At 39.5% G+C, this 26,838-nt stretch overlaps 1 protein-coding gene across 2 annotated transcripts; it reads left to right on the top strand.

Moving 5' to 3' along the window:
• The first annotated feature begins 448 nt into the window (after positions 1-448).
• On the top strand, positions 449-26,838 carry AQP9 (aquaporin 9). 2 transcript variants are annotated; one of them, XM_065641545.1, is made up of 6 exons: positions 449-611; positions 11,001-11,127; positions 14,627-14,764; positions 17,289-17,407; positions 19,043-19,260; positions 24,529-26,838. In XM_065641545.1, exons 1-6 carry the CDS (start codon positions 510-512, stop codon positions 24,689-24,691), a joined length of 867 nt encoding a protein of 288 aa, XP_065497617.1. In that variant the 5' UTR covers positions 449-509; the 3' UTR covers positions 24,692-26,838. The 2 variants fall into 2 exon arrangements, with proteins under 2 accessions (XP_065497617.1, XP_065497618.1); XM_065641546.1 differs by lacking the exon at positions 24,529-26,838 and adding an exon at positions 20,887-20,957.

Genomic DNA, 26,838 nt, shown 5'->3' with positions numbered 1-26,838 from the left:
TGAAAAGTTTTTGGATAGCCAATAGCAGCACGGTTTAAATCCCAATCTAGGTCAGAGAGAAATTTTTAAACCATATTTTGGTTCCTTACTTTGTGGTTTCTCTTTTTACCTTTCTTTTTGGCCAGGGTGACAGTAACAACATTTTATTCATTTTTACCAGAGGGAGGAAAAAAAAAAGTAACATAGCAGGAAAGGTAATGATTAATCCATTCTGCAAGAAAAAAAAAAAAGAAGAGTTCTGATTGTGAACTTACTGGTATTATCTAACCAGTATAAATAGAAGTGTAGTCAGAGAAGGCACAGGATGGAAAACTCATGATGAATTGTTAGGGCATGTTGTTGGTTCTGTCAATGCCTGCAGTCAGATGATTTCACTGGCTGTGCAAGATGAAATCTCATATTTCAATGTATAAGTAAAAGTGGCAAAGTTCAGCTGAAGCAGGGACAAATACAGAACAAATTTTGTGTGTATTTGTAACTAGGGCACCAGAGCGATAGAGGAAGCCAAAATGAGCCGGAAAAGCAAGAGGAGTTTAAAGGAGAAATTTGCCTTGAAGAACCACTTGGCTAAAGAAGCCCTCTCAGAATTCCTGGGAACTTTTATACTGATAGTAAGTGTCAGCTGCTTTCCTTTCTTCCTACTAATCTCATGTTGGACAGTGTTTGCAAAGGGATGTGTCTGCTTTTTCTTGTACTGTACCAGCAGCGTGGTTACTGCCCGACAAACATTGTACAGCCTTGAATGAATTGCTCCTGTTTATGGTAAGTTTGTAATTCTTTTCTTCACCTGACGTAATTATCACTGGCTATTAAAAACAGATAGCTTTATGTATTACAATCGTCTGATAAGCATTTGATTTCACGTAGGAGTAGAATTTCAGTGAACTACCACATTCTGAAAAATGCCAATATGCACAGTGAATGTTAACAACACTCTTGCTTTTGTTTTTTAAAAGCTTAGCAGTTTATTCTACTTTCACTTCTATGCACAACTTCCATTTGCTTTAACAAATGTAATGCTTTGCACATTATAAGAATTTTAGCCAGGTTATTTTCCTGTGCAATATAAAAATTTAGCTGTGTGATATGTAGTGAATTTATTGGGAGTTGCACTGCCGAACCTTCAGAGATTTTTAAGTTAACTATTTTTTGTTTTGTTTTGAACTGTACTACATAAATCATACAGTTCTCAGTTCTGTAGTACTGCTACAATTTAGGTAAACACAAAACCTCCTCATTTTCATATCTCCAGATTTGTTTTACTTAACTTCTTGCTCAATTTTTCTGTACATTTTGCACCGAGACACAGAGCTCTACTCTGATTAACCAGGGTAGAGAGCAGGCTCAGCACAGAGTTGGAAGTCAAGCAGCTAGAGTGTTTATGCCAAACCTTCTTCCTCCTTTTATTCTGAACAAGTCTTGCTTATTGCTAAATATTTCATCATAGTGAAAGGACAGAAAAAAAATAAGAAGCAGGCATAGTAGTGACACAGTGTATTTTATAACTGTAACTATATTAGCTAAATTTCAAGTAAGTAATCTAAAAAATTCCAGTAGCTCATAAAATCGCATGAAAATAATGGTCTTTACTACGCTACAGCCAACTGAAGTGCAGAGGCACTAAAGTAGCATTATTCTCAAATTTAGTACCATCCATAAGACATTTTACAGTAAGAAGCACATTTAGAAGCAAGGAGCACAAAGCACTTTACAAACAGTAATGAATTAAGTGTCACAACACTCTGGTAAGAAGGGGAAATGTCATTATCTTCATTTTATATATTAGCAAACCTGATTACAGCAGACTGCACAGGAAGTCTGTGGCAAGACTCTGAATATAACCCAGATCACCTGACTTCCAGTACTCTGTCCTCGCCACAAGATCACCCTCATCTTTCCATTAATACAATTAAGCAAATGAAGAAACCGTATTAAAGTGCAGATTAGACCGCAAATGCTATTATTTAATGTCCTGCTGCACAAGACTAGAAGGAAATGCAAACCCAGAGCCCATTTTCTAGTATATCCACCATATGAATATAGTAGAAAATGAAGCTACAAAATCATTGTTGATAATCTGAGTTTCCCAATTCTATCTTACCCTTTCTAGTCTCAGCCTTGGTTTAAAGCAGAGCAGAGCCTCACATGGATTAAAACACAGCTTTCTCAGGGCTTGGATACCTCGATTTATGTCAAGACTGCATAAGTTAGCAGCTGTACAAAGTGTTTATTGTGAAGAAACTGACTTTTCTGCTGTTATTGATTGCTATTGCTTTTAGGCTGTGTCAGCTAGTAAGTAGTTTCTCTTTAAGAAGGGATAAATATTAAACCCTTAACTTAAATCTGAACTAATGAAAGGGACAACCTGGTAAGTCTGAGGGCAGAAATCCTTGAAAAACAGACACCATGTACGCAAAAGCGATAGCTTTCTTCTACCACCCTATTGCTGGGTCTTAATTCTACTACAAAGTGAAAATGAGACGAGAATTCAGGGCCTACAGCACAGTTGATTCAGCTCTTTGCTGAAAGCCGTTTCATGTCCCTGTAATGGGTGTTACAGCCTGTGGGGAGCACCTGCGGCAAGGAGCAAGGCAGGGATGAACCCTTCTGTTACCCACAGGCTCCATCTGGAATTCAGTGCTACCTGACTCTTCCTAAATCTGCAACCGACCTGGCACCTCTGGGCATCAGCTGAGTGAAATTCTGTCCCCCCCAAATTACCTATTTTTATTTTTTTCTGGAGAACAACATCACAGACCACATACTATTAAGAACTTAAACTACAATATTTGGTAATTGTCAAGCCTTGCAAAATAATTTTCCAAACTGGAAAATATACAAACTGTAAGATTAATTTCAGGACATCTGGAAAGGGAGACAGCTCATTAGGCAAAAGCCAAGCCTTCACCTGAGGGTCAGAAGGGGTCCACCTGCAATGTTGAACAGATTTGAGACAACAAACCTTGAGAAAGTCACTGAGTATACAGGATAACATCTCTTGGCCATCCCTACTTAATATGCTGTGGTTTGCCTTGCAGCACAGTCTCAGAGCACATAAACTGAATTCTTTTCACATGAAACTAAAGTGGAAGGTGAGCTCCAGAATCATAGCAAATGTGCTGACCATTAATGGATGCTCAGTCCAGCAGATCAGGAGGAGATACTCCTAAGTAATCCCTCCCAAGATGTCCATAGTCAGGTTCTCTGAACCAGCTGCTTGCACTGCAGGACTTGATAATACAGACATAGCCTGTGTGATGCCCTCTCTCTGCTTTGTATATCATTTTCACTCTCAAGAGCATCTTACTAAACAGTTTCCCAGAAAGGAGCTGCACAGGAGCCAGTATCTCCTAAGTCCAGAGCAGTGTACGCTTCCTTGCTGAAACAGAACACAGGCTTCCATTTAGCATCTAAAGACAAGTGGGTAGTAGAAATATTCCTATCCCAAAGCTCAGCCTCCAAGTGGAGGTGGGAGCCTCCTGCAAAAATCCCACTGAAGCAAATGTCTGTGTGTGCATAGAGGATGCAGTGCATGAGAGTGGATGGAGCGCACGACACCACATGCTGCAAACAGTCCAACTCAAGAGAAGGAAGGCTAATTATCTAACTGCTTAGAATGAGTTTTGTTTAAGGTACAAAGTTAAATAGCAGTAGCCTCTAACAGCTACCCTGTTTGCCATCAGCAATGAATTTCCCAGAGTACATAATCTTGTATAATTAGCTCTTAGTGAACTTAAATTTGTTAAAGCTAGATAAAAAAGGTTATGAAAACATATTTATAATTGGTATTTTCTTATGCCACTCAACAGCTTTTCAAATATTCTATAATGCTATGAATATCATGGGCCTTAGCAATGTGTGCACTCTGAAAGGGAGCTCATATGTCACAAAAATCCATACATTAGGATCTCTAGCAGCAATACTATAGTACAACCAATAAATAATAGAAGTCACTCATGAACCAAATGTCATAGAATTTAACACTGCGCTTCCAGACCAAAACCATTCTTTTTATGGGAATAAGATGCTTCTTTTCCCTGTGATCATCAACTCAGAGTTCTGTTTCTGCAAATGTACCAGTTGCATACATTTTGACGGCACGACATTTGCTAGCGATTCTGCTGAAGATGTGTAAACTCTTCCTCTTTCTTGCTGCTGTATTAAATCAGCATTGCAAACAGAGAAGTCAAAGTCGTAACCAAGACCCTTAGTTGTGCTGAGGTTAAGGAGGTGTTCCTGCACACTGCTATTATTTCTACAATTTTACTATTATCAAAATCAACATTTTTATTTTCCTACACAACATTCTTTAATTCTGCTGAATAGTTATCAGTGTGAAAGAACTGAAAGGAAGATTACCTAATTGTTCTTTTACTCTGAAATGTTTATCACAGCAAATAATTCTGAAAAGTCACAGGAAGGCTTTTGTTTTCAATACAAACTTAACTTTTCCAAGTATATGACATTTTAAACTTTCAGGTGACTCAGATGTTCTGTGTTGCATGAAAGTTTTAAGAGAGAATTATCTCTAGCTCTGCAACATCAGCCCCAACATGTAAGTCAGCTCTCATTGTTCAACCAAGAGGTTCCAGTAACTTGAACTTAATTTTCTAAGACCTTTTTCTGCAGATGCATTTTTTCCAGAGAGTTTGCACCTACAGGACTGAAGTGTAGGCATTCTCCCTGAGCCTCACAGAAGACTTGCATCCTTCCAACATTCAACTGCAAGTGCAAAACTTGAATTTAACGTTTTACAGACATGAATTTACAGGCTGTCTTTTCAAACGTTTTGGGAAAAAAAAAAGATCATAAAAGTAGTAATTTTTTTAAACTGTCATAAACAGTTGGAGAACAGAATAAAATACAATGAACACAGTTCACGCCATACAGCGAGTTTATATCTTTGTGATCTCAACACTTGAATAAACCATTCTGGCTAAAAACAAACTCTAGTGAGCTCTCCAATTTGTGGTCAGGTTTCAAGGCAAACCTGACTCAGTTCCTCTAGCCTGTTCCTCAAAGGCTTCTTTACTATTAAGACATTCAGCTTCTTTTTCACGAACAGAAAACAGCTTTAATTGCTCAGAACCATGTGCCTCCAACCAAGAGGGCACAGCAAAGACCCAGCCACCTCTTTGCCCCTTTGCAAGAAGCCATGTTTCACTCCTGAAAGTTTGTATCTGACTATGAAATGTTTAATTTCCTTTTTCTCCTGAGTTTCTAAAACTGAGTAAGAAAATAAAAATAATCTTCATTGAAGAAACTGACTCAAGTCAGTTGCCCTATATAATTCAGGAAAGAAAAACATTTTAGCATTTTTAGATGAAGAGTGCAATATTAATCATAATAAAATATGAGAGAATGCAGACCTTTGCATTCTCTCTAGGTGATTTCAAGCTTTTATTTGTCTCCTATTGCATGTGCAAAAGCAATAATAAAAATTTTAAAGCATCAGTTTATATATTACAGCATAGTCTGTCCCTCAATATTTTCACTGTATTTTTTCCCACAGAGCAATTTGAACCAGATCTTTATGTTTTAAAAGCTTTATATAAACAATTCATCCAAAGCCTTATTAAATTTACATTCATGTCTCCAAGTAGTAATGCTTTCTGTCATTAAAAAAATGGTTTCGAAATGGCAATCATTTTAAGGCTTATATCTATACTATTTAATCAGCTAAATGATAAGTTATTTGGTTTAGTTTTTTTTTTTTTCAAACCCTTATTTTATTAGATAGCAAGTCTGAAAAAAATAAAGGGAAATCCATTTGAACCCAAGAGGATATTGCTTGTGTCCCAGGAGATCATCAGGAGAACGGATATAGCAATTTTTTATTACTCCAAGTTTGATTAAATCATAATGTAAAGAAATATCCCCTGCCCCCACCAAAATATTTAATTAATTATAAATTAAGAGCCATGTGTTTTTTAAGCATTTAAAAATTACTTGAATGGTAAGCTGTATTTTTATCTCACCTTAAAAATTTTAAGTACTATCTAATTTAACAAAAGACAGCAAATATTAAATACGAAACTAGATGAAAATTGCTCTTTCCTGGAAGGAGTTCCCTGCAACCTGAATTCTTGCAGAACTAATGCCCTGAGTTTTAGTAGATCTGATGTGTCTCTGGTTTTGTTGCTGTTAACAGTACCATTCCTACTGAAAGAATGCTTATGAGCCCAGTCTGAATTAAGGCCCTACATAATACACGAACTAGCAAAAATTTGGTTCTGTCTGGAAAGAGTTTCTAATTCATTATAAAACAACTTATTATGAAATTTAGCAGAGTAAATCTTTAGCAGACTTGCTTTGCAAATAAAGATATTGTACATAAAATTAATTTCTAAAATATACTCTAAATTAAAGACCTTTAGAAGGACACTACCGATTTTGTAATCAGCCTCTTATCTGAAAAGTTTATTTACCACTTTTATAAGCAACACTCAAACTAACCATATATCCATATATGGAAACGTTAATGGAGGAGAAGGAAAAGCTGTACAAGACTACAGAAAATGACAACCAACCCCCTGTGTTTTCATGGGTAATTTTGGTCAACAAGATCCCTACCTGCAGTGAAGAGCAAATGCGATCACCTCTCCTAACCCCAAAGGACTCTCTGGCTCTTCCTGCCTGTATACCTGCTTTTAAGGGCCTAAATACACAGTGCTAAGTCTGGCTGCTTGGCAAACTCATGGAGGTTTCCCTAAGAAGTGAAATACCAGGGTTGCTCTCATGTCCTGGAGTGTCTCAGCAGTATCTTTGTGCTTCCGAGGGCTCAAACAAGCAACTTCAGGCTAGCAGGACACTCGGCACGAGCACACAGCCCGTGTCAAACACGCTGTCCTGCCCAAGCGCCTGTCCCTGCACAGCACCGCGTAGGAACGCCCGCACGGGCGGCAGAACCGGCAGCAGTGCTGCAGGTCCGGCCAGCCTGCAGACAGGGAGCAGCCAAGGCGCGGGCCAGCAGGAAACGCCTGTCTGGAGATCAGCAGGAGAGCATAGGTGGGAAAGGGGAAGGGTTGCTGCCTTCTCTGAGCAAAAGCGTCCTCACAGAAAATGGTGAATTGGTGGAGGCACCCTTAGAGATTCTTCATAATCAGCTGTGGTTGTTTAAGTATGGTTCTGTCCTGAAGACTGGCTAAAATAGAAATTCTGAACTATTTTCCTAGTGTTTCCTGATTTAAAGTGTGGAATTTTAATTAAAATTTGATTTTTTTTTTTTGGCGGGGGGGGGTGGTGGGCAACTGCTGACTCCGTATTCCTTGTAGCATGCTGAATTCTTGTCATCTTGTAGAGCACCACCAGTTGTGCAGCCATTGAGGCCAAACTCTGCCTGCAGGGACACCCATGGTACCCACTGCAGGCATGTAACTCACCCCAGCTTGGCAGCTGCCGATGTACGAACTGCAACAAAACACACATTAGTCTCTGTGCTGCTAAAAAGCAAGAGACTTGGCTGCTTCTCTAATGTACAGTAAGAGTGTATGGCTATGGATGCACTCTACCACTAGATGTGTTTGATAAGAAGAGGCCTTTTTAATACAAGCATTCTGCTTTAAGATGTCTAAAGCTTTACAGGCCATATAGAAGAATAGATTCCCTAAAGTTCTCAATTCAGATCTTGCAGGAAATCCTATTTACACTGAAAAAATGCTATTACAAGCACTTGCAAAAATCCTGAAAATAGCACAGAAGGAGGCAAAATTATCTTTAGTCTCCCTGATAAGTGGGATAGAGATAAAAATCTGCAAGCTTCCAGGGAGTAACAGCACATTATGCTCATTGGAGGCCGGTTGTTTTCCTTTCCTAATATTACCCATGTTACTCAAGACAAAGAGAAGGATCTAATGTCTATGAAGCAAGTTTTTTGGCAAAGAGTGTGTAGACAGTTATTCCACACCCAAATGTGTTATTTATGACAGTAATATAATTTGTGAACAAAAAGTCAGAACTCCAGTAAATTTAAGCAGATCAGACTATAGACAACTGCTAAGATGAAAATCTGGTAACATAAAGATATCTGGCTATATTCTACTGTAAATTAAACTCCCATCGACTTCATGTGCTTCTATCAATGAGTTGTGGGTGCAGCTGATTGCTGAGCTTGGCCTGGAAACTTAGAATATTTAGTTTCAACTTGATGATCTAGTTAGTCTTAACTCAGCCAAGCAAAGATTCACAGAGTATTAAATTGCTGCTCATGTAATTACATGATTAGGTGATAGTTTGCAGTTATGTCAACCCAACTACAGTATGTATGAGAATTTTTTTCCTCTCCTCCTTAAAACAATGGTAGGAGGTGAAAATATTACCATAACATGGTTCAGATTTGCAGGTTCAGTTCCCAGTTTCCCCATCCCAGAATGGGCACGCACTGGCTGTGCCTGCAGTAGTGTTCATTCGTCGGACATGAGCAGACAGACATTTACCAGCATCCACCAAGCAAGACGCCAGTGCAGCTGTTTCAAGCTGGCTTGTATGCCTTCTTGTTTGTAAAGTCAGTTTTCTCAGACTGGTAGCACAAAAATGGAGTGTCTGGAGTTGCGTATTTCCCTATGATGTGCAGGGCAGAAGCTACTATGCCAGAGGACTACACAGCTGTTTCTGTACGATTCTCCTCAGCTGTGGCAATCAGGGAGGGGAGGCCAGAGCCTTCCTCTGTTATTTCCTTCCCTTTTCTTGTGAATTTGTAGTTGATATACACAAATGTGGTTGCTGTACCTTATCCTTTTATATGCCCATCTCCTCAACTCCTGTTCTCTTTTTTCATCATCCTTACAGGAAGTAATATTTTCAAAAGAATGACCATTTCTTGGAATCTGCAAAATTTTGTCTGTGCAGTTTCAGAACACAAGTGCATACGTGTAGATCTAACTGCTTGCCTGAATGCAAACTGCACCTCAGTGTACACAGGGCCCCAGAGCAGCCACTGAACTCGCTCCATCCCTGAGCCATGTCTTTCACTAAATCTTGCTTGGTGCTGTTTCTGGAATACTCCCTTTGAGAAGTTTGGAAAATGAGGGCTAGAGCATGCCAATTCCACCTCCTCTAGACTTGTGCCTTAATCTTAAATTTTATAAATTCCAGCACACCCATTCTTTCTGTATTAATTAAACACATAAAGAGATTATGTGTAGAATTGTCTTAAATGAAGATTTTGAAAGCCTTGTTATGTCAGCTATGAACAACTAAAATGTATTTTCTTTTGGTGTTATATCTGTATGTTCATCTTTGCTGACAACTTGAATTGCTAGGTACATGATACTAACAGCAAGGAGAGAATGCCCAGCGTAAGCATGTGTCATCCCTTGCACAGCAGTTGTCTGCAGCTTGGAATATGTCTTGTAGCTCTCAATTATACAGTCCAACAAACCACTGCTGCCTAACACCACCCTACCCTTATGCAACCTTACAGCTGTAACTGGCACCAGACAGTTTTGTTTGCTTGCATGATTATAACCTCAAGGCAAGAACTGCACCTGGGTACATGACGCAGTCTCAGGGCACTCAGAGACTCTGTCTGCATTGCAAAGCTGGTTAAGAACGTAATTTTATTGAGAGATTTTCTGCCACCTTTTGGTATTAGTTAAAATCCTTGGGGAAATAATGAAAACAAAAGTATGATTTTGCTTGTTTAAATTGCATCAGTTCTAGCAAGACTTGCTTGTTAAACCTCAATCACCAAATGGTTTTGGTATTTCTAAGACGGGAGACATTTTCCCACTACTTTTGCAGTTTCTGAATGTAACTGAAAATAGGCATTTCTAAAAGAACTAAATTTTATGTATTCAAATATGCATAGTTAGGAAGAATATTTGCAATACAGTCATTGGTGACACACAGTAATGGCAGAACACTAAAATGAAGCAAGGAGATTAACCAAAGCAACTACATTGGCTAAGACGGAATGATTTTACAGAAAAAAAAAATCAGATTCTCATGTACCATCAAAGGAGGAATATACATATAAAAATATATATCCAATTTAACATCAAAGTAATTAAGGTTGCTCAAGTTAAATCTAGCCACATCCCAGAAATTGTATTATTAAGATCAGTTACAGTTGCAGAAAAGCAAAGGTTTTTGGAGTGTAGATATTATTTGGGTCCTTATTCAGCAAATCATTTAGGCATATATTCTAAATGGAGATTTTCAAAGACACAAATTGATTTCTGCCAGAAATAGATCAGCTGGTCTATCTTAAACTAAAGCCTTTTGTATCTTTGAAAAATCTTTCCTACAAAATTTAATAGGACCTAAACATATGCTTGAAGCTAAACAGAAACTTTAGAACTGAATAAACATGATCTTAAGCATACATTTAAATGTGTTGCTGAACTTCATGCTGAGAGGAACCAACACAAATTGGAAGCTAGTTTAAATCCATTGAGAATACTCCAACATGAACTATTCAGTTATCCCAACTTCAGTTAATTGTTCAAACTGCAGAGTCAGTGAAATATTTTGATAGAGCAATATATGATACCAAGGCAGCAAAACAGGAACACACGCATATCTCCAAAAAGTTGTCTTATTCCAGACTTTCAGCATTGAACATTAAAAGCTTTTTGAACTATCTTTCCTGACATCTATAGTATTTTTTTTGTTGCTTATAAAAACAGTCTTGAACTTACCACACAGAATTAATTCCCTCTTCACTTTCAGATGCACAGCTTAGTTGCAGAGGCTGACAGATCTTGTTTAGGCTGCAAGTTCTGATCTGTATGCCATCATTGTACCCGAAAACGGTTTTCTGGGGAGAGAGAGGTCCTTATTAGCAGACATTATCCCTGGTCACAAAGGAAGGGAAAATAAAGAGTGAATGTCCACTGCAAAGGCAACAATGGCACACATGCCACTAATTTCAAATTCTAGCGTTGTTTCAATATTTAACAGCATTTTCAGCTATACCTGGACAGCAGGAGGAGTTGCAAACTAACCAGTAACATTTGACAGACAGACTCACAGTTTTACATTTCTCTTTTAAAATACAGGCACTTGGATGTGGGTGTGTGGCACAGGCTGTCCTTAGCCGAGGAGCCCATGGTGGGCCCATGACAGTATCACTTGGATTTGCAATGGCAGTCACCATAGCAGTGTACGTGTCTGGGGGGGTTTCTGGTAAGTGACTCTTTTTTTCCTATATAGCATTTATTGCCATGGTTCTAAGGCTACTTTATTAAGTTACCTCCATTTCATGGTATAAACAATTATGTATCTAGCAATAGCAAACACGATTACAGCAGAATCTGCATCAGAGTTTCGCTAGTAAATATTTGTGTTCTTGTTTCCTTCTGTTCTTTGAGTTTTACAAAATCTTCCACCAAATTCTGGTCTGAACTACAGTGTGCAAACCTTGGCAGACCTCTGGCCTTTACCAAAAGTGGCCTGTGCAAACCAGAATCTGCTTGGTCTTGCTCTGAAAACTCTGTCAGTAGAGATGATCCCGGACAGCACAGGCATTGCATTTAACGAAACAACCATGAAAAGCTTACAGAATCCAGCGGTCACCAGCTAAAACGGTTGTCAGCTGGGCAGAAGATAGAATGACCCACTGATGGGTATAATAAGCAGGGCTGGCCTTACAGAGTGTGATTTCTCTGTTCATGTCATATGACAGGCAGTAGCAAGTCTGCTTTTGTCTGTTTGCTTATTCACAGACGCAGATGATCACAGAAAGCAGAAACAGCAACAAGATTCAGTACAAGAGATCTGTGACACACCGTCAACATACTGTCATTGCCCCTTTGTTTCTGCTATAACATTTCCTCACTATATATTGGTCAAGAATCTCTCTCTTGTCTGTAGCTGGGCTAGCGAATCAGTGTCTACATGTGCCGTATCGGATGGTGCTTTGTCTCCAATTTCCACCATTCGGTTTGGCCAAGTTAATATCAGAAACATTAGCATAACTGCTTTTAACACTTAAATTCTCCCTTTAACATAGAAAAAGATAGGTTATAATAATACACAGTGTTGTGTATTACAATACACAATTCTCCACATTGTATGTGGAGTTTATATTGCCCTCTTTAAGCAAACTATGCCCTGATACTCCAGTTCTCATAGAGGCATTTCTTACCCTTCATAAAGTGCGTAAAGTCAGTCTGGGCAGGAATCTCTAGGTATAACTAGACCATTATAAATAGTTACTATAGTGAATACCACTGTGGCCATTTCTCTTCTCTTACAAATTCTTTTAGAGACATCGTGCATGAGGAGGTTTCTAAGTTCACATTAGAAAGCACTCAAGGTACTGCAAAACAGGGTGTCTTGTTCCTGCCATTGAAACAGAGCAGAATGGTTCCTTAATATCACACAAAATTAATTCGGTAGTAAATTCCTATTATCTGAACAACTTTAAAATACTGCTTCTGGTTTACATGTAGGCAGGTAAACTCTTCTAATGCAGCATCATGAAAAAAAATTGTAAAGACACTTACCTGTCCTATATTTGCATCTTTAAGGGACATTGATCTCTATTATATAGAAGATTGGAGTTCAATCCCAGCAGGGTAGAGCAGCTGTGGATGTTGCAGTGTTGTGCTTCTGTGGTTTTCCCATGACAAAGGATTCTGCATGCAGTGCATTTTCTCTGTGGAAGAATAGGAACAGATATTACAACAGGCTGTGACTGTCCAACATATGATTACTAACAGGCACTTTAGAATATCAGTTCCAATATAGAATTCGTTAGCAAATTCTGTGGTTCTTTGGCCATGAAGTCTCCTGTTTAAGTCTGCACACTTGGTGAATTAGAGCTTTTATCTAGGAAAATTCCCTTTTTTGCCTTTCCTCAATGTCTAGATAATGTCCCACCATTTTTTCCAACTTAAGATTTCAAACAAGCTCATGACTGTGATCACTGCAACTACAAAAGAATGGGAAACACACTGTCCAAAGTGGACTCTTTTCTTTAACCAAGAAACTGCCAGTGGCACAGGAACCAAGAATCTTTTGACTTCCGCATGTCAGCATGAGAGCCTTCAACTAGACTTTTCCTTTCCAGATTTAATGTTAATTAGACATCTCTAATATTATTGTGACTTTTCCTGGCCGTCATAATCATCTTGTATTGTATACAGGTGGGGAACAATATCAGGTGTTGAAAGAAAGGAAGATTATTCATTCCAGACAGAGTAAAGAACAAAAGACAAAAATTTATCAAAATTCATATGAAGGGCTGTTAAATAAGGTGCCATCCATCTGTTTGCTCTGTGCTGAAGAATTTGAAATACAGTGAGGAATTCGAAATTAATTCAAGACTGGTGCTACTAGGTCAGAGTTTTGGAAATGATACAAAGGAGGTTTTATCCAGCTTGTTATCTGTGTTTGTCAGTTCATTATGTATCAAAGGTGCCTGGATTTCATAAGATAATGACTGACTGACCTGAAGTGCAAGCAAACACAGAAACTGTACATAGAGGCCCTTTCTCCATCACTAGCTTTTGACAGACAAATGTCATGCTCTTTTAGTTATTTTATTAAAGACACAGGCCATATTTTTCTGATAACCATACAGGCTGAAGTGAGACTTTACCTGGATGGTAAGCAATGGATCTGTCACGTCCTTGCAAAACCTGGGGTTTACTGTAGTTTTACTGTGGAATACTGTTTCATTTGTTCATTTATTTGGCAATTTGTATTTCTTAAGTGTTAACTACACATTTGTAAAAGAATGAAGTTTTCCAAAACCATTCAACACTTTTCCATGTTGATAAAAGATGTTGAGGGAAGTGACTGGCATGTGACATCATAATAAATACATTTTAGAAACTAAAATTGTCACCAAGAGTTCCAGTGTTGCTGAAATCTTTTCCGTGTGTGAATTTAGGTGTAGCTACTCCTAAATACAAAGGAAGGAAACTCCATAGGAAATAAAACTCTGTTTCAGCGCAGCTATTTTATCAGTTTCCTTATCGTGAACCCTTCTGGGGGGCATAAGAGCTTGATGAAAATGTGTGATGAAGAACTGTACGTTGCTGTCCCCAGATCCCATCCAGACATAGGTCATCTAAAGTCAGCATGAAGCTGAACAACCCATACATTATTTTATGTTCATGAAAACTGAGTTCCTAAGTAACCCCAGCTTGAAGACAGGGACATAAACATGAGTAAAATCCAAGGCAGTCCAGTTCTGCCTCGAGATACATGAGCAAGCCAGTAACACTCCTTAATGTTAATACATGTTTGCTAAACTGCATGAATGTTCTGTTGCCCCCGGACTCCCTTAAAAATCAAGGCACAAGCTCTTGAAGAAAGAGAACATGTGCAGAATGGTGGACCTTCCCATCACAACTGATAGGGAAGATTTAGCCTTTTTCTAGAAAAACTGTCTATAGATCTACAGTTTATATACTGCAGAACAGCAGTCTGATAGGTAACACGTCTGCGAATATGAAGAGGGAAGATGGATGTTGGTGGATACTTGCTTTCCCCCTGCCCCAAACTTCATCCAACTTGTTTCAGTTTAATTGCAGTCAGCACTTAATTGCAAAATAACATCTAGAAAAGCATGTACTAGTCTCATGCTCAAAAGTGCCCACACTTTTCCTAATCCTTCACCTATTCTCATGTATCTGAGTCACCCGTATGACTTATTTTGTGATCTATTTTTCAGGTGGTCACATAAACCCAGCCGTTTCATTAGCCATGTGCGTGACTGGAAGATTAAAATGGACCAAATTACCAATTTACATATTAGCACAATTCCTGGGAGCATTTGTTGGAGCAGCGGCTGTCTTTGGGATTTATTACGGTGAGTACACCTTAGACACGCCCACAGGACAAACCAGAGGTCAGGCAGTCTCTGAGGCCCTGATTTTTCAATAAATGTCAAGCAGGCAGAGGACTCTGTTCACACAGGGCTAATGGCAGGACTGAAGCTAAAGCCATAAAGAAGAAAGGAAGAAGCATAAAGAGTCTGATGGAAAAAAAAAAAAGACTCAAACATTCCAGGTATCCTACAACTCTGAAACACTAATACACCAGGAAATGTTCTGAAATTTAGAAAAAATATTAATGGGAAATCAGATACTCTGAGATCATGTATTTCTCAGTAAGGATTTTAAATTACTTAATAGCCAGGGTATAGGGCTATTCATCTTCCAAGCAAATTAGAAACATTAAAGACTTGATCCAAGTGCCTGTAGGCAAGTATCACCAGCGTTGCTCACTGAGGTTACAGGATATGAGATCGAGTCCCTCCTGACTAAACTTCCGACCACCCTAAAGAGGTAGTTTTCCAAGGCAATGTACTGCAGGTAGAGTGATAAAAGAGTCACATATTAGAAGGGGAGGGGGGCGGGGTGGAATCTTGCCCCTATCCTTGAGGCGTGTTTCCTTTCCACAGTATGCCAGAAAAGGAAAAAACTTGACTCCCTGACTTGATGAATCCACTGGGTTGGATCAGTTATTTATCAGTTGGATCACCTACTCGCAAACTCTGCTTCTACTGTCCCGGCCCATCTCCTCCAAAGCCTTTCTTTTATGGACATTATGTCTCCACACAGTGCTGGGTCTAGGTGCAACAGAGAAAAAAAGAAAATGGAAATGCCTGTTGTAGACTAGTTAGGTGCTCAGTATCAGTAGTAATCACAAACAGAAAAATCTTTGGGAACTGTGGTAACTGGTTTGGGTTTGGTGGGGTTGGTTTGTTTGTGTCTGAGGGGGAGATGTTTGTTTAAGGTTAGTGTTAGAATTTGGAAACTGTGGGATTCCAGAACAGAATTTCCATCTGAATCCAAGTCCTCCTCAAGCCAAGACAGCCAGGATTGGGGCTGTGGCTGGGATGCCGCAGTACATCAACACGCATGTGGGGTTAGGGGCGGGTTCACTGTGTCCTGCCACAGCAGATAGGGAGTCACCACAGGGGACTCAGGGCTGGGATTAGGGTTACAGACTTCTTCCTGTTATTCAAGAGTGCAGGATTTTCTCATATCCCTATCCCTGCTCAAGTACTTTGCCCTCTTCTTGTTCTTATTAATTCCCAAACCTCTTCTGTGCTTTTTCCTTCCTGCAACTTGCCGGAGTGTTCTGTACTCATTGAGGTCCACTGAAAACTCACTGGTAGAAAAACAGACATAGGAGCTCCACACCTCCACCTTCCCCATGCACATGTACCTGAGCTATGTGCTTTCCTTTTCAGCCATACCCTGAAAGAGTGAGGGCATATATATGCTAGGCTGCTGAACAGAAGGCTGTTGTAAAGGTGTACAAACCAATTCACAGCTGAGAAATTCTCTTTTCCTTATCCTTTTTTTCCCCTCTAATAGTTAAATGCAATGAAATAATCTGATACTGCAAAAGAGGGAACCTGACCAAAGTAAACAACTAAATATTCTCTGCAGCCACATTGTAGCCTTGAGCAAACCTAGAAAACACAGGGGCAAGGTGTAATAGATTTGTCTGCTACCTTCAGAGTAAGCTAACCCTCCTCAACATGACTTCCACAGGAGATGGGGAGCTTCTTTATTTATCCACAAGTATCACCTCATCACTGGATCCATTAATGAAATAAGGGCAGAGTGTTTGTTATTCATTTCTCTTTATGTAGATTTTTGAGTGCTTCATCTTAGTGTCTAGCATTTCAGGGCTTGTCAAGGCAGCAAATTATTCTGGCATAGAAGTCATATTATACTACTTAAAATAACATAACTATGCATGTATTTACAATATACAGAAATCTTTACTATATATATAAAAATACACTAACTTAGACATACTAAGAACTGAAGTTTTGGGGCTAGCCTCTCCCCTCAGATGACTAGTATTGCAGTTGGGTGTAAAGCCCAAGCAGAGTGAAAAATTCAAACTCCTCTAGAAGAGGAGGTCTCTGAGGAGAGTTCATTCCCAGAAGTCATTGCACAACTGTCAAATGGAACAGCACTAAGCCCTGGTGCTCGTTATACACAACAGTACAGGCAGGATGCTCTGCATTTTTCAGGGCATCATGCCAAATACAGCACCTCTGACAGAATAATGCAACTGTGTTCAGCATCAGAAAATGCTCCCTGGCACTGAGCATGCAGCAATGAGCAGGGGATAAAACAGCCCAATTTGAAAGCTGTGATACATTAAACAAGTACTTCAAGGCACAGGAGGAGAGATGAGACTGGAGAGTATAATTAGTATATCACCTCAAATCCGTTAACTAAGCTCCCACATAAAATGATCAACTTCAGTTGAGAATGTGAAGTGCACAGACCTATCACATACATTCTAGTCCTAGAAAACCTAGTGTTTATGCAGAAGTACAACCAGGTAATGGCTGTTTTCTATAGACGCCTTTATGGAGTACAGCAATGGAATACTCGAAGTCACAGGACCTAACGCAACAGCACATATCTTTGCAACATATCCAGCTCCGTATCTGTCCCTCATGAATGGATTTGCAGATCAGGTAAGGGCACTTGCTGTCTTGATTCTACAAATTAAACACACTGAAACCTGTAAAACCAAGTAGTAAAAAAATACATAGATCTCTAATGGGCATGATGAATCTCACCATTTTGGTCACTCATCACTGTGTACAATAGCAATGAGAATGCAATGCTGTTTGTGGGGGTTACACTTTAGTTGTATTTTACAAGCAAGATAATTTCAAGTAGTTCTTTCCACATACATCATATTAATTGTTGCACTCCACACTTCTTTAATGCAATATATATGAGATTTTCCTCAGCATAAATCAGTGTTTCTCCATAAACTTCAGCAGAGCTATGTTCACTTACATAAAAATCCAGCCCATTTTGTAGACCTATTATTCCTTAAATAATATGTAAGCAGCCAGATTAACACGCCTTGAACAACTGAGTTTTCTGCTATCATAAGCCTCCTCTCTAACCGTCTATTTGCAAATAGATTGGTAATGTTATTTTTCACATAACTGAGTCTGAAAAAAATCTCCACTTCATTTCTAATCTGTATCCTCTAATCCCACTTACCCAACTGTGAAAAATGAAGTTTCATATGTTCTATTTCTAAGCAATTTACCTGTCTTCTTCAGGCATACATAAAACAAATATACTGCATAAGTAAGCTATGAAAAACTAGGGATTGCTGGAGCACAGGAATTCCTTACGTAAAGGACTTAAAGATTGTGAAATCTGGCTTCAAAAAAATTGAAACATTGTTTTGAACTTTTGTAAGAAAGACAAATCTGATTCCTGCTTTGCATCAGTCAGACTTTTCCGTAAGATCTTTTTGCCCATGGATATTTTAAAACAAAATTAAACCCAGATGAAATAAAAATAATTTCTAAAACACCCAAACATCAAATCAGTATAGAAGTTGAATGTTTTGACATTGCTGAAACTTTGGTCTGTTTTTCCCCAAGTTAATTATTAGCAAAACCGACATTTACAAAGCACTAGATTTAAACAGAGCAGCACTTCCATCAAAGTAATTCCAAGAAAATTTCCTTCATCAGCTCTATTAGCTTATGCGATACAAAGTTCACATTACAGTTACACATGCAACCCTAATTTAGGTAATTCCTAATTTTTAGTTGCTCAGTTTTGACTGTATAGACTTCACTTTTTTTTTTTTTCCTTACATTATGCAATGCCTGGATAAAGAAGTGCACGTTTAGTCTAATTTATCAGTGTAAGCTACAGTCAAATAAAACACTTTTATATCGATGTAACTGATTGTTTGGCATAGCAGAACTACCAAAACTCAAGTAAATTTAACTATTAAATCGATAGGAAAAAAATGTGGAAACAAAGCATTAAATCTCACACAGGAGATGCCTTTTAAATCCTCTATTCTTTCCACAACAGGTTGTTGCAGGGTTTTTTTCTCAAGTGTCCTCAGCACATTGCTTGTCTTTTTCTTTCAGCACAGGCATCAAAATTTCTCATTACTGTGAAGAAGAGAGGCACTGGGTTCCAAATTTTGCTATTCTGTATAGTGGGATAAATCTAAATACCAGCTCTAAGTCCCCACAATCCACAGAGCTGCCATGCCCCCTCTTTTCATTATTGGAAGGAATCTGCACATATTCATTCAATATTCTTTTCTTTCTATTGGCCAGGTGATGTCAACTGCTGTTCTTCTTCTGGCTATATTTGCTATTTTTGACACCAGAAATAACAGTGTACCAAAGGGCCTGGAGCCAATTGTAGTAGGACTTCTCATAATTGTTCTTACTTGCTCCTTGGGAATGAACAGTGGCTGTGCCATGAATCCGGCCAGGGATCTGGGCCCAAGGCTCTTCACCGCCATTGCAGGATGGGGGATGGAAGTATTCACGTAAGTATCCCTGGATACGAAGTAAAACGCTCTTGGCTAAAATTGCTTCCTAGGAAAGCAAGATCCTGATTCAACATGGTACCAAGTCATACTTTATATACATATAGGTAATTCTTTGCATACCACAAGCAGCTATTCATGCACTTTAAGCCAGACATCCTCTAGGAACTGGGCTTTAAAAGGATTTCCTGCTCCTAGGGCAAATCAAATGAGCATTATCTCTAAAATCAATCATCGTTTCAAGAAGAACCTTCCCAAAATATTAGAGATTCTTAGAGGTCACTGAAAATATAAGAGTCCTTTCCTCTCTTGTCCTGCAACCTTCAGAAAAAAAATGAAATCGTGAAAGAGTTAGGTGGGAATATTTATTGGGTGCTGTAAAAACACAGACATATCAGATTGATTTAGCCTATTATTACTACTGAGTTATTGCAGAAATATACAACAATCTGAAAGCCTGACTTCCTGCCTGGGAGCGAAGGAGTGAATACAGGAACGTTCCCTGCGTTTTCCCACACTTGAGAGCACACTCTCCAGTCCCTGTGCATGTGTGTGCGCACGCACACACACTCTTGGCTGGCCAAATGCACAGCTAATTAGTTGCACATCAAATCCACAGCTTACACCCATGCAGCATAAGAGGCACTCTGGGACTTCTAAGTAAGAGTAATCTGTCATCAGGAGGTAGATATTTTGGCTTATTTTTGAGTAGTTTGTTTTTCCAGTTATTTATAAGTAGGAATCCCCAGAGGTACTGTAGACCACCAGAGAGCTCTGGTTAATAGAGATTTCATTTTAGCTACTTCACCAAGTACAAATAATCTGTAGTTATTTAGTATGACCTCCATCTACACAAATCATGTGGCTCAGTAGAGGAGAGCAGTAGCAAAGCTCTTCTCGTACAAAAAAGCTAGGCAGGGCATAGAAGGAACAGGCACACAGCCACACCATGGGCCAGATCCAAAGCTCGGCTGTAACTCGGCTCTGTTCGGCCGCTGGTGGGAGCTCAGCTCTCTAGCCCTGTAACCTCCAAACTCTTCTTCCCCAGCAGCTCTTATCACTGTAAGAGTAGACTGTAATTTTTTAAAAAACAGCAGCCCACAGAGTGACATCTCACACCTAGGACTGTCCTCTCACATGCCTATTTAATTATAAGTAGTTGTTTACTGTGATGTTGATTATAATGTCATGTGCTATAATATGCAATATATTATGAAGTTGGCTATTACATTGCTGAGAAAGTTTGGAAGCCTGATTGTACTGTGGTCTAATCATAGAATACCTGTAAACTCCCCTCCTCTCCACAAGGTCTTACTCATTTACATTTAAGATATTACAAGAAAGCTCTACATGTGTACCAATACAGGTTCTTCCCTAATTTAGTTTTAGGATTTGTATACAGGGAGGAAATGCATCCCCACTGTAAAGACTGTACTAAGAAATTTAAAAATGGGAACATAAGAAAATGAGATAAGAGATCTCTGGCCATTGCCAGAATAAACTTTTAGCAGTCTCAGGGATGTATAAATTGAGGAAAGTCTTCTTCCCTGCCTTCAGTTATAAGGCTACAGCTATACCAACTTCAAGGGAATGATACAAGAGGAATATGTTCTTATCTATTTACAGCACAGATCCAGGTGGGACTTAGGAAGAACTTGTGCTTTGTTAGGTAGCTGGAAGCTTTGGATCAGTTACAGGCCATGGGAGGAGTCTGAATGATTGTGGCTGGGGTTCCAACTGCTCTGCTGGCATTACATGTGCATGAGAGACTGGAGTGAGGCAGCAAGAGTTGACAGCTAAACCTTGGATGTCTCAGCCTAACTGGAATTTGCAACCTAAGGCAGGTGGTTAAGCCCTCTAGTAAAAGGCATGTCCAGGAACTGGGACCTAAGCATGAAACATCCTCAGCGACATGGAGTGCTGCACAAACCCAGCAACAGGAAATACCGAAGAGACAAGGAACATTCATTGAAGTGTGGATGGAAGCATCTCACAAGGTGACTGAGTCATACTCTGCCTGGGTCAGAGGGTGTTTGAGTGCTGCCTACCAATCAGCCAGGGATCGTCAGGAAGCCTCACTTTGGAATAGATCAGATACAGAAGGATGAGACTCTACACCCTGATCCCAAGCAAATACTCTAAACATTGAGATAAGCACTTCACAGCGGGAAAATCCCCTCTACCCTTCCCTGTGCTTGCAGGTCCAGTAAGTTCTGGTTTTATCACATTCTCAGCATAGTGTGGTTTCCCTAGCCAGTGCAATGGGATTTGTTTTGGTTAGAGGCTCCCATTAGAAGCTGTTCTGACCCACTGCAGCTGGAAAGATGTCTGCCCAGTACCCTATGGAGAGCACCATTGTGCACACAATAGATGCAGTCAGCACCACAGCCTGCTCCTGCCAACTGCTCCTCAGCCTCCTGGGAGGAGGTGCCACACATGGCAACTGCCCTCATCATTAGAGAACAACTGCTGACTTTAGAGATCTAGGTGTTTCTAATGATTTGTCCTAAAACCACAGAGGTAATAATGATTTGTCCTAAAACCACAGAGGTAACCAGGACTCTTTCTTAAGCTCATGCTTAATATTCTGATAAGCCTAAGAAAAGTTTTGGGTAGTAAAGTTTTGCCTGTAGTGAGAAAGCAACTAGAGCTTTGAGTGCAACCAGACTCTGGATTTTGACAAGTGTAGCAAAGCATGAAATGGCAGTGAGAGAGAGAGAACCAGCTCTACAGAACAGTATTTCGCAGCAGCATGAGAAGCCAGCTGTAGGATCTTTCCTCGCGGTCGACGCGCAGCGCTGCCGGCTCTGCCTGCCCGGGGCGGCTCGGGGACGCGATGCTCGCCGGCTCGGGGACGCGCTCCGGCCGCCGCCAGCGCGGTAACGCTGACACCTCGTGGCCGCCCGCCCCGCCGGGGACACGTCGCCCGGGCTCAGCCGAACTGCATTTTGGAAAGGCTCGGGAGATGCACCTCTTGTCTGCACAGCGGTTTGGATGGCAAAGTGGCCTCTGAAATATTTTGCGTGCTTCCCCGAGCATGGGACAGGAGCCAGACACCTTCCACCCAGCTCAATGCCTGAACTACCCTGGCATTGCTGACAGCAAACAGTGTTATCTCACCGTCCCGCAGCAGCTGGGTAGGTGAGAAGTGTATCTCCAAGTCTAAAATGGTCCAAAGTTACCAATCCACGTAGGTTATACACTGTAGTTTCCGGGAAGTTTTTGCAGTTGACCGAAGTGCTACTCGCCAGGCCTGTGCCCATGCCTGTGCCTCCTCCCCTCCACAGCCAGCTCTGTCCTGCTCTGCCAACCGCAAACCCACCTGGCAATGACAAAGGCATAGCTGGATGTCCTTCTGCTAACTTGGCAGCACAGTTGTAAGCTAGGGCATAAGGGAATGAAGGTGACTTCAGTGAAGCTATCTCTGCTTGTCACAAAGAGTTCTTGCTCCTGTGTTGATGAAGGAGGATCAGGTGTCATGGAAACTCATAACTCAGCTGTGTCCTGATCCCATTTCAGCTTTGGCATTGCCCTCTAGAAAGACTTGACACTCATCATCTTAGCAGAGGGTGTCCAAAGCACAGCTGACAGCAGCTGCTGCAAATCCAGGCCATGATTTGGAGAAGGTCACGCCAGAGCCAACGAGGCACATGTCAGTTCACAGAACAGGACAAGAGAAACCTGCCAAGAAACACCTTCATTATCTACCCACGTATCTGCAGAGACATACACAGAGGAATACATGCAAGTATTTGATATAGATTTTGTTGCGTTGATTAATTCAATAAAACCTTAGGTCCATGCTTGTTCCAGAAATTCAGGGGCTCAACAGACATTCATGACTCAACAATAAACAGATATATTAAAAAGTCAGTAGAACAATATTGGGAGTTATATTATATCCTCAGGGCAAAATCTAAATAATTCCAAAGGCAAAACATACACAACCAAGGCATTTCTGAAGGAGGAATAGTATTATCATCAATAGAGCACTCGGAGATGAGCCCTTGTTCTATTCTTGTGTTGTGACTTAACACCAAGTTTACTTCTGCATAAATTTATACAACTGAGTGCTGAATAATTATCCTTACTGTTTAAAAATTATTCTGGAAGCTTCCTGTAAAGTTCTTCTCACAATGAATTTGTCCCTTTGTATTTCTGGGAGAAGAAATATTACATCTCTATCATCAAAATGCATGAAATTGAGGTGGCTGGGTTTTCACTGCAGACTCGCATATTCAATTAATACCGCAGGTTATCAAATCAAAACACCTTCATGCATCAGTACAGTTAAGAAAGCCTCTGCTCTGAAACCAGTGCTCAGTAATTCACTGTCTGAATGTGGACCTCCAGGACAGGGAGGGCATTTCTACAAGCCCAAGTCTCCTGAATAAAGAGTTTGCTATTTATTGTTTTATATCTTTTAGTAGTGAACTTGTTTCTTTAAAAATGTTCAGAAACCTGCACATTTAAAATTAAATCCTAGTAATTATGCAACGTGAATGTAAACATTTCAGTGGAGCCAATAAGCCAGACACTCTTACTGAACACAGCAATTCTAAGAAAGATTAAGTTTTAGGTGTATAAAACTTCTAAACACTTATTTACCTCTTACCGAAAGACCCCATATTTTAAACACAAAGGCACTACATCATGAAATTTAAATCTTGACCACTCTAGTCAAGTATAATCCACTTTACAGTCACTGTATTTTATTACATTCATTAAGGCAAACGTGTTCAAAATTGAGTATAATCTATTATACTTGTCAAGAGGAACACTGTTTATACTATTGCAGGCCCAAACCTGCGAGTCTCCATGCAGATGAAATAACCCATTTTTGCAATATACATTTGCATTAATCACTTCCAAAAACCTATTCATGAGTGTCTGGCAACAGCATCAGTCAAGATTGCTGTGCAGTAAATATGTCCCCGTTCCTTTCATTGCGAGTCAACGAATCCCGTTTTCCACAAGGGAGAAATTATCCCCTGCATCCAAACAGACATGCAATAAGGACACCTTATTTTCTAAGGTGTGAGTACAGCACATAGATCAACATGCCTGGAGGTTGTTACTTGGCATGTCAGTCACAGCATGTACAGAACAGACAGGGGTGTCATCCATGTACAGAAATGTGAGACAAAATAGAGCAAGGTCTGCAGTACAGCTAGTGTCACATCACCATATTCATTCAGTGCCAAAGACAAGGTAGGGTGTCCACTAGAAAAACAAATAACTTTCTTTTGTTTTTTTGCTGTTTTACAGAGCTGGAAATAACTGGTGGTGGGTCCCTGTAGTTGCACCTATGCTGGGAGGTGTACTTGGAGCAATGATCTATATTGTTCTAATTGAAATTCATCACTCAGATACTCAGCCAGTAGAAGAAAATGATGTGCATGGTAAATACGAACTGACCAATATGGAGTAAGAAGGAATTTTCTCTCTCATTTTGTTGCACTTTTTATGCAAATGATGGTTTGGACCATTTTATAAAACCTGTATGCCTCAAGTAGAAATTTATATTTCAATGCAGAAAAAATTATGCAGATTACAAGCTCAGAACTGACCTCTTTCCATGAAACATGGGGCTGATTACATTCAATATGGGGAATTTGGGGTAGGAAGGGTAAATCGTTCTTTTCATATGGCTTTCAGATCAAGTTATCTCCCATATTAAATTGTAGTGAGATGATGCACTGACCTGTTAATTTAACAAATTATCTTAATCATGCTGCCTAAGTAAATGAAAATAGATGAGATGTTGTTACGAAATGGCATGCATAGGTAGTTAATTGGTTCAGTGCTAAATTCATGTGTAACAGCACCGCTCACTTCTTACAGCCACTATTTTAGAATGGCTCATCTGAAAATTAAATACCTCAATTGCATAAATGTCAATTAAGTAGTTTTAAATAACTTACTGGTTTTTTTTTTGGAGCCACTAATTGAATAGCAAGGAATCAACTCACCAGTGATGAGTTTTAGTAACTAAGAAAATGATCGCAAAAGGTAAAAACTGTGTGTTATAAGATCAACACCATAAAGACAAAGCTGTACTTCTGCACAGGTTCTTCACAGCAGTAATGTTCTGTTAACTTTAAACTATTTACTCGACTTTTATGCTACCCAAAATAAAAATCCTAAAACAGAATATTTAATCTGAACCTCTTCTGCTGTGCTTTCTGGAGAAAATTAATTCCTCTGGAGACTGGCCAGCAACACAGGCTTATGCTGTGCAGAAGTCAGCACAAGGCCTATGTCTCTATAAGCTTTGATGAGGCCTTTTGTTGCTCATCTACATGGGGGGATTTCATCTGCTTTGTGGGAGTGATTTTTGTTTTGGTAGGAGTAATTAAAATTAGTAACTAATTTTGTCCAAAATGATAGGTGCAGATTATCACTTATTGTGCTAGAATTTTGCATACTCTGTAGGCTTCATGTGCCTCATGGGACTGCTTCCTTTAATACACCATGGAAAACATTGGGAAAAACAGAATACAGGTCAGGAATGAGAAGGGACAGTTTGTTTATACAGCCTACTGAGTGAGCAGCCCACATTTGCTGTGCATCTGTGCATTGGCCAAGGTACATATAGTTGTACGTTTCCTCAAAATCCTTCTGATCACAACAGGTTCTGCCTGTAAATTGACAGGAAATCTTGTTTCTCCTACATATGCCATTTCTCTGACTTTCTGTATAAGTCATACTTACTTGTCTGAAGTTATCAACATGCAAATCCTAAGCAGTGACACATTAGCGTGAGCACAGTAATATTTAAAATGCGCTCTCAACAAGTTGTTGTCAATTCTGTGCTTAAAGAACTTGTTTTTAAACTTTGTAAATTCTTTGAAGACACATGGTACTAATATCGCAATTGGTACTGACTTCAAACACCAGAATTTCATTCAGGAACAAGGTGATACAGCCCTCTCTCAGATTTGACATAATTTTAATTTCTAAGAATGAATTTCTGCTTTAGGGACAAAACATAGTTGAGTCTTAACTACAGAGCCATGACCAATATTTATGTAATATAATGGGAACAATAATAACAATTTCATGCCATAAGCTTCCACAGACATCACGACCTGTTTTGTGCAAAACAAGAAGTATTTTTACTTTGCATAAAATATGCAATTTTCTAATATCAACTGATATTCAGTGGTCACACATGTTGAATTAATGTAATATAATTGGCAACAAGAAACAGTTTTTCCAGCTGTAAAATGTTCTGGTTAATGAACTAATAGTAATTAGGCTTAATCTTTTTAGTGTTGGAAAAAATTCATTTTCAGACCATTGCTTGACTTTCAGTCTGAATTTGTTATTTTTCTTTTTTGAGGCAATGTGTTTGTTCTTTAGAGCTAAACTTTAGTACTAGAGTAATTCGGAGAGTGATCCTGCAAATATTACTGGGTTAAAGGTTGGCAACTGCATGTTGTTTCATAGAAGCCAGTGGAATTGTTCACAATGGGAGGCAATATAGGCAAGGATAAGTGCTCAGAGAATTGAGCTCAGCGTTTAGTGGATATTGTACTTTTTTGTAGTTTTGACCGTGGATCTCAATGAATGTGT

This window comes from Caloenas nicobarica, chromosome 10, assembly GCF_036013445.1.
Source record: "Caloenas nicobarica isolate bCalNic1 chromosome 10, bCalNic1.hap1, whole genome shotgun sequence".
Classification (NCBI taxonomy): Eukaryota; Metazoa; Chordata; class Aves; order Columbiformes; family Columbidae; genus Caloenas; species Caloenas nicobarica.
Note: the sequence above shows the minus strand (reverse complement) of the source record. Positions and strands in the feature narration are given on the sequence as shown.

Excerpts from the sequence above, each read along its gene's own strand:
- AQP9 (XM_065641545.1), top strand. The coding sequence starts at position 510 with ATGAGCCGGAAAAGCAAGAGGAGTTTAAAGGAGAAATTTGCCTTGAAG. Across the intron at positions 17,408-19,042 it reads TGAATGGATTTGCAGATCAG|GTGATGTCAACTGCTGTTCT; the intron begins GTAAGGGCACTT and ends TCTATTGGCCAG. Across the intron at positions 19,261-24,528 it reads TGGGGGATGGAAGTATTCAC|AGCTGGAAATAACTGGTGGT; the intron begins GTAAGTATCCCT and ends GCTGTTTTACAG.